Source organism: Chrysochloris asiatica, unplaced genomic scaffold, assembly GCF_000296735.1.
Source record: "Chrysochloris asiatica unplaced genomic scaffold, ChrAsi1.0 scaffold00177, whole genome shotgun sequence".
Classification (NCBI taxonomy): domain Eukaryota; kingdom Metazoa; phylum Chordata; class Mammalia; order Afrosoricida; family Chrysochloridae; genus Chrysochloris; species Chrysochloris asiatica.
Genome location: NW_006408695.1, coordinates 6,377,808 through 6,391,094, shown reverse-complemented (window position 1 = coordinate 6,391,094; position 13,287 = coordinate 6,377,808). Strand labels below are relative to the sequence as shown.

The window sequence follows — 13,287 nt, the reverse complement described above, 5'->3', positions numbered from 1 at the left end:
CCAAAGGCAGTTGTTTGAATAGAACAAGGGAATATCAAATGGTGGACTTTGTAAATTCCTTCCATCTTCTTTTCATGCTTTCTGCATCATCCAATAATTTGCCCAAAGAATCCTTCAATATCTCAAGGCGAGGCTTAAATTTTTTCTTGAGAAATGTTGAATGTGTGTTCTTCCCTTTTGGCTTTCTAACTCCAGGTCTTTGCACATTTCAGTATAATATTTAACTTTTTCTTCTGTAGCTGACCTTTGAAATTTTCTGGTCATCTCGTGTATTTCCTCAATTCTTCCATTTGCTTTAGCCTCTCTACACTGGAAAGTAAGTCTTTCCTTATAGTCTTTTCCTTCTTTATCTTCTTAATAAACTTTTTATTGGTTATTTATCTTATCTTCTTAATGATTTTTTGCTTTCTTCCTGTATGATGTTCTTAATGTCATCCCACAACTCTTCTGGTCTTACATCTTTAGTGTTAATGCATCAAATCTGTTTTTCGCATAATCTCTAAATTCAGGGTAAGCTCCTTTATTTAAGAGTCAAATTAATTAAAATGTTAATCACATTTGCAAGATACTATCACAGCAATTTGTAGACTAGTGTTTGAACAACTGGACACCATTGCCTATCTAATCTGACACATGGAATTAACCATTACACACCATTTACTGAACTTAATTCTTAACAACAGATTTTCAAATTTAACATAATCAGTGCTATTTTTAACAGAAACTCAAGACTTAAGTGAGATAAAGTAACTTGGTAATGTCAGAAAGATATTTAGTGACAGAAATGGAGCCTAGCCCAGCTCACTTGAATCTAGGTTCATGGTTCTTTCTCTTGCACTGGGGACTCATAAATTTTGACTGTGGGTCCACATGCCCCATGAGCTCCATAAACTCTTTGCTTCCATTTCTCAATTTGGCAGGTTGGGCTTGGGAAAAATGTGGCATTTACAACTGAGTCACTGGAAAAGAAAATAAATAGTGGTGAGAAGGATGGGACTGTATATACATCTGTTTTAGTAATAAGAGTGTGAATAATCCATATTTGAAATGTTGCATGTTTTAAAGTTTGTTATTGCTAAGTACTGTCAAGTAAGTTTCAACTGAGAGTGACCCTGTATAGAATTTCCAAGGAGCAGCTGGTGAGTTTGAACCAATGACTTTGTGGTTCAAACCAACCTGCCGTCTAGTGCTTATTCTATAGCATCATACCTCAACTCCTTCATAAAAATTACTTCTTGGAAAATTGTAAACCAAAACCACTTTTGAAACACATAGGCCTCTGTAGAGTAGAACAAACAACCCATCACAAATTAAATTCATTATGATGAAGCTAAATGTTGCAGCAATTTATAAAGTAAAACAAGACACACAATTAAAGAGCAGTGCTGATGGCAACACTATGCTTGAGTAAACATGTGAAAGGACATAGTCAGTTTTCTTGAAAAGGGGCTGAAGAGTTCTCAGTCAATGCCAGAAATGTGCTAACTAAGAAGCTTCCCAATATTGTTTTATTGAAGGATTTGTTTTTCTCTTTCCTTTCTATCTCTTGATCAATATATATGTTCTTTTAGTTTCAGATACCTTAGAGTCATTTCTTAAAGACCTCAAAACCATAGGAAACCACATTCCCAAGTTCTGTGACACCTATGTGTTAGGGAAATTAGCTGGTTCTGAGAAGCTGAAAGCTCTGAGCTTTTGTTTGAAAACCTTCCAAAGTAAATTTTGTGCTATCTCGGAAAATATGGGCAGTGCCATATCTAAGTCTGCTTGGCTTGATTTGACAAAAGGCAGTTTGAATTAATGGCTTTGAATGTTAAGTTATTTTTTTCTGCACAGCAAATTACAGAAAAAAAAAAAGAGTTCCAAGTAAAAAATATTTCAATGGCACCTTTTTCTGATTGGCAATTTGAAAACTCTGGAGACAAAACAAGGATTTTTTTCTGTGGTAGTTCTAAACCTTCAAGGATAGACACCTATATATATATTAATGGAGAACCTTGCACTTTAAAAATGGATTCTGGAACTACATTGTCCAGAATTAATCCCATGAGCCTCAATAGCCCTTGCCCTAGATTACAAGGATTTCTATAGTTGTGCGAGTTACTACTAAAGAACAAACATTTCATGCTCAGCCTTTTTTGGCCTTACAGAGGATTTACATTCCTTTTAACGAAGTTTGGAAATGCCTGTTAATTGTTTCCCCTTTTCTTTCCTTTCACTTTTTTTTTTTTTTTTTTTTTTTTGGGTGGGTTGGGGGGTGGGGGTGGCCAGGAAAGTTCCCAATGGTTTGCCCTAATGAGAAAATAAATATACATTTTTCCCTTCCAGTTATATGAAAGAAAGAAAGAAAAGAAATGTTCTTTTTGACAATGAAGATGATTACATTCCTCTTTAATTGGATGTTCACAGCACAGTAAACCATATCATTGTCAAATTAAAAATGGCCTATATCAGCCCATTTCAGCTCACTAATGCCTAGGATATTGATCTTTATGCATTCCATTTCATTTATGGTCAACTCTACTTTGAGAATACCTCTTTCCTAGTCATATTTTGAGTGCTTTTCCAACCTCAAGGGCTCATCTTCCAGCACTATACATGACAAAGTTCTGCTGCTATTCTTAAGATTTTCAGTGGTTAACCATTCAAAAAGAAGCTCTGGTAATGTAGTGGTTATGAGTTGGGCTGCTAATCTCATGGTCAGCAGTTCAAAACTACCAGTGGTTCCATGAGACAAAGATGAGACTTTCTGCTCCTGTAAAGCTTCACAGCCTCGGAAACCCTATACAGGGTCTCTGTGAGTCAGAACCAACTCCATGGCACATAACCACCAACAACAACAACCAGTCAGAAGTGGTCTGCCTCTCCTTCTCCCAAGCTTGTCTTAGTCTGGAAGCACCACTGAAATCTGTTCACCATGGGTGGATGCTGCTGGTATTTAAATACCAGTGACACACTTTCCAGCATCATAGCAACACACAAGCCACCACAGTAAACAAACTGACATATTGGTGGAAAGTTTACTGAGACTAAAATCCAATAAAAATATTCACTCTGAAACACTTAAAATAGAAATATACAACTCATTTTTAGCATTAGAAAGGAGTTGTTGTTGTTAAGTACCATCCCATTGGTTCTGATTCATAACAATTCTGTATAGGGTTTCCAAAGAGCAGCTGGTGGGTTTGAACTGCCAATCTTTCGGTTAATAGCCCAGTCTTATCCTACAGCCCTACATCAGGAGTTGTTGTTGTTGATGTTAAGTGCCATGGAGTCAGTTCTGACTCAAAGCAACCCTGTATAGAATTTCTGAGGAACAGCTGGTGAGTTTGAACTACTGACCTTGTGATTAGAGGTCCAAGTGCTTACCTTACAACACCACACAATGACCCTAAAAATGAGATAAACACATATGTTCAGACTTGGATAATATGAACCTCTAAATTGTGTCAAGTTGTTTTCCAGTAGAAGCCAATTTTCTATCCCTGTCCTAGGAAGTAGGTCTCCCATTTCTTTGAGAAACTTTAATGCTACCCCCAACCCAAGGTTGTCTCCTGGGGTTGCATGATACGCTTTTCTAAGTTGACAGAAACCTGGGGAATATGTACAGGAATGAATGCTTAGGAATTTAGATCAAGGTGCAAAAAATATAATGTTAGACTGGGCTGAGTTGGCTTATACTGCAATTAGCCCAGATACTCCTGAACACTTAATTGTGCTCATGAGGAATCTTTACATGGACTAAGAGGTAGTTGTTCAAACAGAACATGGGAACATTTAATGGCTTAAAATTAAGAAAGGTGTGTGTGACAAGGTTGTATTCTTTCACCATACTTACTCAACCTGTATGCTGAGCAGATGATCTGAGAAGCTGAGTTATATGAAGAAAAACTTAGCATCAGGATTGGAGAAGACTCATTAATAACCTGTGATATGCAGATGATACAACCTTGTTGAAAGTGAAAAGGACTTAAAATATTTACTGATGAAGATCAAAGAGCACGGCCTATGGTATGGATTGCATCTTAATACAAAGAAAACAAAAATCCTCACCACTGGACCAATAAACAGCATTCTAATCAGCAGAGAAAAGGTTGAAGTTGTCAAGGACTTCATTCTTCTTGGATCAACCATTAGCACTCATGGAAGCAGCAATCAAGAAATCAAACGACATATTGCATTAAGCAAATCTGCTGCACAAGACCTCTTTAAAATGTTGAAGAGCAAAGATGTCAGCTTGAGGTCTAAGGTGCGCCAGACCCAAACCATGTATTTTCAATAACCTCATATGCATGTGAAACCTGGACAGTAAATAAGGAAGATCGTAGAAGAATTGATGCATTTGAGTTATGGTGTTGGAGGAGAATATTGAAAGCGCCATGGGCTGCCAAAAGAACCAACCGATCTTTGTTGGAAGAAGTGCATCCAGAGTGTTCCTTGGAGGCCAGGATGGCCAAACTTTGTCTCTCATACTTCAGACATATTGTTAGGAGGGACCAGTCACTGGAGAAGGATATCATGTTTGGTAAGGTGGAGGGTCAGAGAAAAAGAGGAAGACCCCAGTGAGATGGATTGGCAAAGTGGCAGCATCAATGGGCTCAAGTGTGGCAACAATAGTGAGGTTGGCCCAGGACTGGGCAATGTTTCGTTCTGTTGTACATAGGGTCAACCATGAGTCGGAATTGACTCAATGGCACCTAAAAACAATAACAATTGTTACTCAAGCATGGCAATTCTAGAACAGTTTCATGTTTTCCTTCAGAAAGTATGCCATCTGACCCTAATGTGGCATGGACTGAAAAATGCACTTTTCTTTTTTTTTTTTTTACAGGAAAGATAAAATTAAGCAGAAATTAATTAGGAATGCATTATCTTTCTTAACTATTTGAACTGTACTTCAAATACCTTGAATTAGTTTGAAATACTATTTATTTTAATGGTACCATTTAATATCTATATAGCAATTTGACCATCTTAAGGTGTCATCTTCCAGAGACATGTAAAACAAATAGGAATCATATGTCTTCTTCTGTGACCTAGAATATTTTTTTTCCCCAAAACCCTGTAAGGTATATCTTTAGTGATATAAACACCTGTTGGGTAAAAGTTTACTTCATTTATAAATTAAAATTAAAATTTTCATAACATCAAATCTCAACCTCATGTCAACCCTGGTAGCGTAGTGGACTACAAACTGGCCTGTTAATCTCAAGGTCAATAGTTTAGATTTAGCAATCACTCTGTGGGAGAGAGATGAGGCTTTCTGCTCCACTAAAGATTTACAGCCTTGGAAGCCCTATACTGTGTTGCTATGGGTTGCAACCAACTCAGGGGCAGGCACACACCCACCATCACCAGTCTTTGGAATCCTGGAGGTACAGGAAAATGCACTGGACTGCAAGGTCAGCAGTTCAAACTCACCAACTGCTCCTTGGAAACCCTATGCTGGGTAGCTATGAGTCAGAATGATTCAACAACTATTAACAACAACAACAAAATACCTACAAGGTCCAAAGGAAGAAAATATGACAACTACCCTAGTGAATTCATGGCCTGTACACCAAAGATTGTTGCCAGTAAATTTGTAATTGCTTCCAGCTAAAAGTTGCCTGTAGTCTGAGTTGGACTAAAACCTGTGTATATGGGATACAGTAGAAAAAGTAGTGCTTATGAACCTGAGTTATTTTATGCATATATTATTATTTCTTAATCTATTCATTTAGAAGTCTGGAGAAAGATGAGGATTTCTACTCCTGTAAAGATTTACAGCCTCAGAATCCCTATACAGATTCACTATGACTCAGAATCAACTTGAGAGTACTTAACAGAAACTTAACAGCAAAGTCAGGACATTGAATATTTGAAAAAGAAACTACAGTTTATTTGAAACCATGTCCTAATAAAGTTGCAAAATCAAATCACAATCTCACAGCCTCAATCTCTTCTCCTGTTACAATATATGGAGTATTGATACCTGTTCATATTACATACATCAAAGAGCAAAGTTAAATTGATCTGGAGCTGATCTTCTCTTACTTTGACCATTAAGTTGCAATTCCTCTTTAACTCCCTCATTCTCCTGAGACACAATGGAAAGACAAGGTGCCTTGGAGTTGGCTATTAGTATACCCATTTAAACATGGGAGTCATAGAGACCTTATGCACAGCAGAACAAAGTTCTGCGCCATCCTGACTATTCTTGTTATGTTTGAGCCTATCGTTGCGGCCACTGTGCCAATTCATGTTTTGGGGTCTTCTTCTTTTTCACTAACCCTCTACCGTATCAAGCATAATGTCTGTCTCTAGGTCCCTCCTGATAAAATGTCCAAAATACGAGCTATGGTGATGGTGTTATGCCATTGGGTTGGTACCAACTAATAGCAACCCTATATAGGGTTTCTGAGGAGCTGCTGGTCCATTTGAACCTCTGATCTTGCAGTTCAAACCAATCTTGCAGTCCAGCGCTTATCCTACAGTGCCATACCAGAACTCCAAAGTACATACTCTGCTCTTAGTTCTTAGTTCTTGGTGATAGTAGGTCTCTCTAAGTTCTGCTTTCTAGTTTAATCTCTTTTATATCTAAAAAGAGACTGACTCAAGATACAACTTAATGCTTTAAATTGCATCCAGCCACATTAATGCCATGTTGTTGTTCCATTGAGTAAGTTCTGGCTCAAAGCAACCTTGTATAGGGTTTCCAAGAAGCAACTGGTGAGTCTGAACCATGGATCTTGTGGTTAGGAGTCTAGTGCTTACCCCGCAGCACCACACCAGAACTCCTCATTAACATCATAGAGTCGAAGATTTGCAACACACAGGATATTTAAAGCAGATCAGAGTTGATCACCAGATCACATCATGGCAGGAGTGGGGAATTACTTTATTACATAACTGCCATGTTACTTTGTTACCTAACTGCTAAATTACTGATAGACATGGCCTAGACACAAAATTTAAGGGTACACAATTCTATCCATGGCAGTGACCTATCTGTGCAGAGTAGAACTGCTCCAAAGAGAAAGTTTTCAAGGTTGTAGCTTCTCAGAAACAGATTGGAGGCCCATCTTCCAAGATTCCTTTGAGTAGGTTCAGACCGTCTACCTTTCAGCTAGTAGTCAAGCTATAGTAGAAACTTGGACAAGTTACTTAATATCTCTGATTCTCAGCTTTTTTATATATAAAACAAAAATATTGTTACTTGTCTAACTACCCTAGATCATATTGTGGAAGTGTATATTAAGTCATTATATCAACATACTGCAAGGCTGGTGATTCAAACCTTCCATCTTCTCTTCGGAAACTCTACACAGGGTCTCTATGAATCACAATTAATTGTACAGCACTTGATAACAAAATACCAGCAACCTATTCATTCTATTTAGAACAAAAACAGGTAGATTTTCAAGCCATAATGCAAAACAAAAAAGGATAATCTTTTAAAAAAGCAGAGAAGGATTTATGGACACTTTCTCCTTTCCTAGCAGTTTGTGCAAACCTCTGTTGAAGTATTTGGCTACTTTTAAGAAATATTCTTATGTGTTCATCTTCCCTACTTGATTCAGTTCCCCCAAAGCAAGGACCTGTTGTAAAAACTCTGCTTCCCAGTTCCCAGCAAGTCTTTGACATTGAGGCACATTTTAACTATTATTAAACTGAGCACCTTCTCACTTACTGAAGAACTAGATGTTTTCAATGAAGTGTTTCCTTCTTAGTACTCTGAAGACCATCTCTTCATCTGCATACTATAAAAATCCATCTGCTTGTTAAGGCAGCCCCTTTGTCTCCACTCAATGCCAGAATCATTCTTTGTTTCTTGGGTCTAATTTAGTGAAAAGCTAACTCCTTCCTCCTCACCCCACCCCATTCCCACCTTAATGTTTTCACTATTTCTTCCTAAGGTTTTCTATAACAGCAGGAAGCTATTTTGTTTTAAAGTGGTATTGTTCTCTCTCAGAAACAGACTTTGTTCAGTGGAAGGAAAAGAAACTCAAGGGACATAATTAGTATTCAAATCAGACTAATGAAGCACATCAATTATCTAGAAGGGCAGATCACTGAGGGGCATTGTAGTAGAATAATCAAAATTACCCTGCAGTAGGAGAGGGAGAATCTGACCCAGACTCTGCATCAGCTCACTGTGTTATCTTGGGCAGACAACTTAATCTCTCAGTATGTCAGCATTCAATAAAATGAGTGGTGAGAACAAGATGATCTCTGAGCTCCCTTCCATGTATGATATTCAGAAGTATAGTAGAAGTATAAACCATGAAGGAGAGTTTTTGGATATTGAAAATAGTTTGAGCCAAGACCAGCATTCTAGTAGTTTGAGTCAAGACCAAGAATTCTGGTCCTGTGGTGTGGCAATGTAGGATAAGCACTGGACTACTAATCACAGATTGATAGTTCAAACCCACCAGCTGCTCCTCAGAAACACTATACAGAGTCGCTATGAGTCAGAACTGACTCAACAGCATATAACAACAACATTTGAGTTAAGAATGAATCTACATAGTCTTAAAATAAACAAATGGAATGAAAGTATAATGAATCTATTCTCTATAACTGGGGGTCCTAAGTTTGGTGGACACTGAAACAGATTCTACTGGGGTATTTTTAAGATGGATAAATAATTCTGGACTGATTGAAACTCAGAATAAGGGAACCTGCTAACCACATATCTCAGTGGTTACTAAAGCCATAAGCATGGGGCATAACTTTCTGATATCATAACAACATCATGTAGAATAGATGCTAATAAATGTAGCTTCCTTGTGCTACCAAAATATTAAGGAAGAATGCTGTCAAATAGAAAATAGAGATTTGCTTCATTTGAAGCTGTACACTCAGGGCTCATTTTTTAAATTCTTTTTTTTTTTTTAAATAAACACAGAGAGCCTACTATGTACAAGAAACTGTATAAAATACTGAATGTACCAGATTAAGAATCATAGATCTATTCACTATAAGTACACACACATACTCACTCTCTTACATAGACTTATACAACCATAATAAGTGCATGAAAATAATAAGTAAGTGCTGCAGAAATTAGGTAAATTGAGTACTCCTAGAAGGGAAACATTTAAATTGAAAGCAAAAAAAAGCAAGAATTTTGTGGAATAAGAGATGTGAAGACTGGGTTAGATTTGCACCTGTGGAAATGACAAAAAATAGAAGAAGCAAAGGCAGAGAGACTAGAAAGCACCGCTCAGTAAAAACAAAATTAGCATTGATTATAACGTGTGACATTTACCAACTGTTCACCGTGTACAAAGAGTTGTGAATACACTATCTCAGGAAGTCCTTATAACTCTAAGTAATTAGTTCTATTAATCTGCCCATTTAAACCTAGGAAAACTGAGGCTCAGCAGAGCTAAGTACCTTGCCCACAGTTTCCCAGCAAAAGAAATAACAGGCTGTTCAACATTGCTGAGGCTTGTGTTTGAGTGGGGGAGAAATTAAAATATAATTTGAAAGGTTCATTGTGACTAGATAATAAACAGGCTTGAATGCTAGACTCTTTCAGTGAATCAAACTTAGGAGGAAGATAAATTAACCAAAAATGAAGTAAAAAATAAGGTCATCTGTTTATTTTAAAAATTAGATTATACTTTGTTTATTTTTAAAATGGCAACATTTAGCAATCTCCTGGCATCTTGCCAATGTCAAAGCACAGAATGCCAATCACATCTCAAAAGGATGTTATTGCCCTTTCTAGTATAGTACTCTGCTTATTGAAGGTGGAAAAACTATTAACCCTAATAAAACATTCCATTTAATTTAAGTTTTAAATAAAGACTAAATATATATGTTGGTACATGATGTTGGTCAATTATTTTCATATTACTATTGAGGACTGACAACCAAAGATGATACTAGAAATTTAAAATCCCCTGGCACTCATACACTCTGTGCACTGCTCAAAAAAACAATTAAGTTGTGTTCTCTTCTGTGCTTTAATCATACTAATGTGCTTCTATTACTCCACTGAGTTGGTTGGCAACCATCTAGATGCGCACAAGGCATTTAGTACAGACAGAACCCCTAAGTGGACATGCATTAATTCTCCCTAAAAGTCTTGTAAATAAAAGAGGCACCAGAACCTCAAAGGATGTTATGTTTTCACAGCGATTAGTAAAGTGGCTTGAATTTTCTCTTGTTTGTTCAGCTGTTCAGGAATTAACTTCCACAAAGCTAAGTTCATATTAGAAATGTCTATTATTCAACACACATATTTTCAACAAAATGTGAAGGTCCTCTTAGATATTTATATGCCACCATATTTATAAGTCCCTACTATGGGGATTTATATGAAAACTGTATATTTGTTTATTATTCCAATGGTTAAGTGCAGTGGACAGTTAAAACACACATCTCCAAAGGCATCTATTTCAGAGCTATGTGGATTACATTATTGTTGCTGTTAAGTGCTATTGACTTGGTCCTCACTCGTAGTGACCCTGTAGAGTTTCCAAGGCCGTAAATCTTTACAGGGAAAGAAAGCTTCATCTTTCTCCTGTGGAATGACTGATGGGCTCCAACCATAGACTTTGTGGTTCACAATCCAGTGCTTATCCTACAGTGCCACATCAATGTTTTTATCTTAGTCTTGAGCTATACTATTTAGTAAATTGTTATAACATTACTAATAATATGTTTGTTGAGTACTTTAATTAAATTTACATCTTTAAGTCTTATTTTAATAGAATCAAAGAACATTTTGAGATCTCTTTCAGTAATTCTGTGATCATGAGACTGAGTGAGCGTCAGTACCTTCCATAGTGCAGCATTCATAAGGCGACCCATCATGCATAGTTCTTGTCACCTATGGTACTCTCATGCTGTAACCTATAATTAAAGTGATACTTCCCTCGTATTAAAAAATGAATTAAGGTTTACTTTTAAGACATTTAGTTTTGCTCAATTACAAAGTAAATTATCAAAGATGATATAATGGCAATTATGTTTCTCTAAATAGATATTCACAACTTTTTTTAAAAAAATTTAAAGTTTCTAATTTCATTTTAGTTATTCAAGTCAGTTTCTGTCTCCCAGCTACGAAATCATTTTCCCCTCCCATTTTTTCATATATCATGTATTTTATATACCAGCCTGGTGGTTCTAAAATATCCACAGTTGGACCTTTCATCCTGCCTATCCATAAAACTAATATACATTGTAACAATTAAGTGTATAATTTTAAGTGTATTTAATATGTGAGTGGTGCTTAGGGCAGCCTCTTTCAATAATTTTTATTGGATTAAAGTATAGGGTTATTTGAAATTACTTAAACTTAAAATGACCCAAATTGTAAATTACCATTTAAAATGTAACTTTTAATGAAACAAGGAATTGTAACTAGCATATGTTTAAGAATTGGAGTGCATATCTCAAATACATTATCTGAAATGTCAGTTCAATCTGACAATGTGTTGTTGGACAGAAATATTTACTCAATAAGAATTCTTGTTTTCCATATTTTCACCATTATTTTATTTGATATTTACAATCTTCAATTTCTAATGCAAGGGTCTTATTGAGGATTTGTGGACTAGGGAAGAGAGGTGGGGTTTGGAGGAGAGGGATCAGAGGTCTGACAAATACAACTAATAAAACTAACAGGATGTGAAAGTCTTCCAGAAGAAATTCTTGCAGCCAGCTTTGCGTTCTCGGGGTGCCATGGCTGGATTTGAATTAGCAGATCTCTGCAGCTCCAGCCTCATTTCATCCTGCTCAGCAGCCTGGGACAAATCTTCAGGTTCCAGGGCATCATTCTCTGTCTGGTTGGGTTCAGACAGCAGCTCTGCCAAGAAATATTTGGCCAGCTCCTGTACAAAGTGAAGAGAGAAAAGGGGGGGGGGGGGAGGCTGGTGATAATATTGATAGTGGTAATAAGGAAGAAATGGAAAGCCTAGTTTGAAAAAGTAGACTGATCCAACCCCAAACCCAGTTTTCATGGTTTTACTCTGTCACACTTAGAATCACTATGTTAAAGATATTAAACATAGAGATGACCTCTATAATTGTTAAATCTCACAAAAAAAGACTTCAAAATCTCAAGCGTTGCTGAAATTTGTCCACCTTCGTAGACTTAAAACACACATACACACAGAAAGTAAGAGAAAGAGAGAAAGAAATAGCTACAGATTGTTAAAAAACAAAACAGTTTTACAAGATAAAGCATGTGTCAACAGTTTGTTAACTCAAATTTTAACTACATCATGAATTAGAAAGTATAATTGTTCTTACCGTTTTTCGCTAAGTCAACTGTGGGGAATGAGACCTTTCACAACTGCAAACATACTGTGTTCCGTCTATAACGTGCAGCCCCCTGCCCTCAGCCCCTAGTCCCAGGGATAGGAGGGCGTGCTGCTTAGAAAGAACATTTTAGAGGTCCTCACTTTCAGCACCTGGGTCAGCACCTCCTATGCTCCGCACCGGGCATGGATCCCATCACCCCTTCCCGATCAAGCAACTCAGAGTTTCTGAATTTTTTGAATGCTAAAGAACCCACCCGAACTATGATCTAGTATACTAACCAGAAAGGAAGAAAAAGGAGGAGAGGATTCTGGACTTTGAAAGTTTTCCTGAGAGCTTTGGGAACTGAGGGATTCAGACAAGCAGGATAACTCCTCAGGAGAACAGGGCTCCTGTCAAACTCAAACCAAGAGGGCTAGGGCATGGCTAAGGGATCCAGGCGAGGGCAAAGAAGACAGCAGACATCGAGGAAGCCTCCTTACCTGCTTTCCCGCAGCAGCAGCCAGGGACTTCTGCAGAAACTGACGGAGTCTAGGGTCCGAGGGCGCTCCGCTGACACCGCCCAGGGCCAGGACGATGGACAGCGCAGCCAGCGCGCACTGCAGGCGGCAGGACAGCATCTTGGCAGCGCCGGGAAAGCAGAGAGAGAAGGCGGTTCCTTAAACTCAAGGAGCGGGTCCGCAGGCAGCAGCGATGGCTCCACACCTCGCGACTCAGAAAGCGGCTTGTATGCAGACCACAGTCTCCCCCTTTTTAAACTCTTTCTCTGACGTCAGGCTAGGAGGCGCCCCCAGATCTCACCAGTGCTTTTACGCACCATTAGCCTCGCGAAATCAATCACAGAAGTGAGGGGAGGCGACACGACCCAAAGTTGATTACTTAAAAAAACAAAATCTTGCACAAACACAGGCACACACGATTTCACACATGCCACACTCTCTAAGCAATCTTTTATATTCACTCAATGCTGCACACATATACATTTCATAATTTCATTCAAACAAACATGCATATGTGCACACTCACAAT

At 37.8% G+C, this 13,287-nt stretch overlaps 1 protein-coding gene across 1 annotated transcript; it reads right to left on the bottom strand.

Moving 5' to 3' along the window:
• Positions 1–11,469: 11,469 nt before the first annotated feature.
• On the bottom strand, positions 11,470–13,006 carry SST (somatostatin). Its single transcript, XM_006871888.1, has 2 exons — positions 12,741–13,006; positions 11,470–11,828 (listed from the first exon to the last, which is right to left on the bottom strand). The coding sequence occupies exons 1-2, from the start codon at positions 12,876–12,878 to the stop codon at positions 11,616–11,618; spliced, it is 351 nt and encodes a 116-aa protein (XP_006871950.1). The 5' UTR covers positions 12,879–13,006; the 3' UTR covers positions 11,470–11,615.
• Between the last annotated feature and the right edge of the window lie 281 nt (positions 13,007–13,287).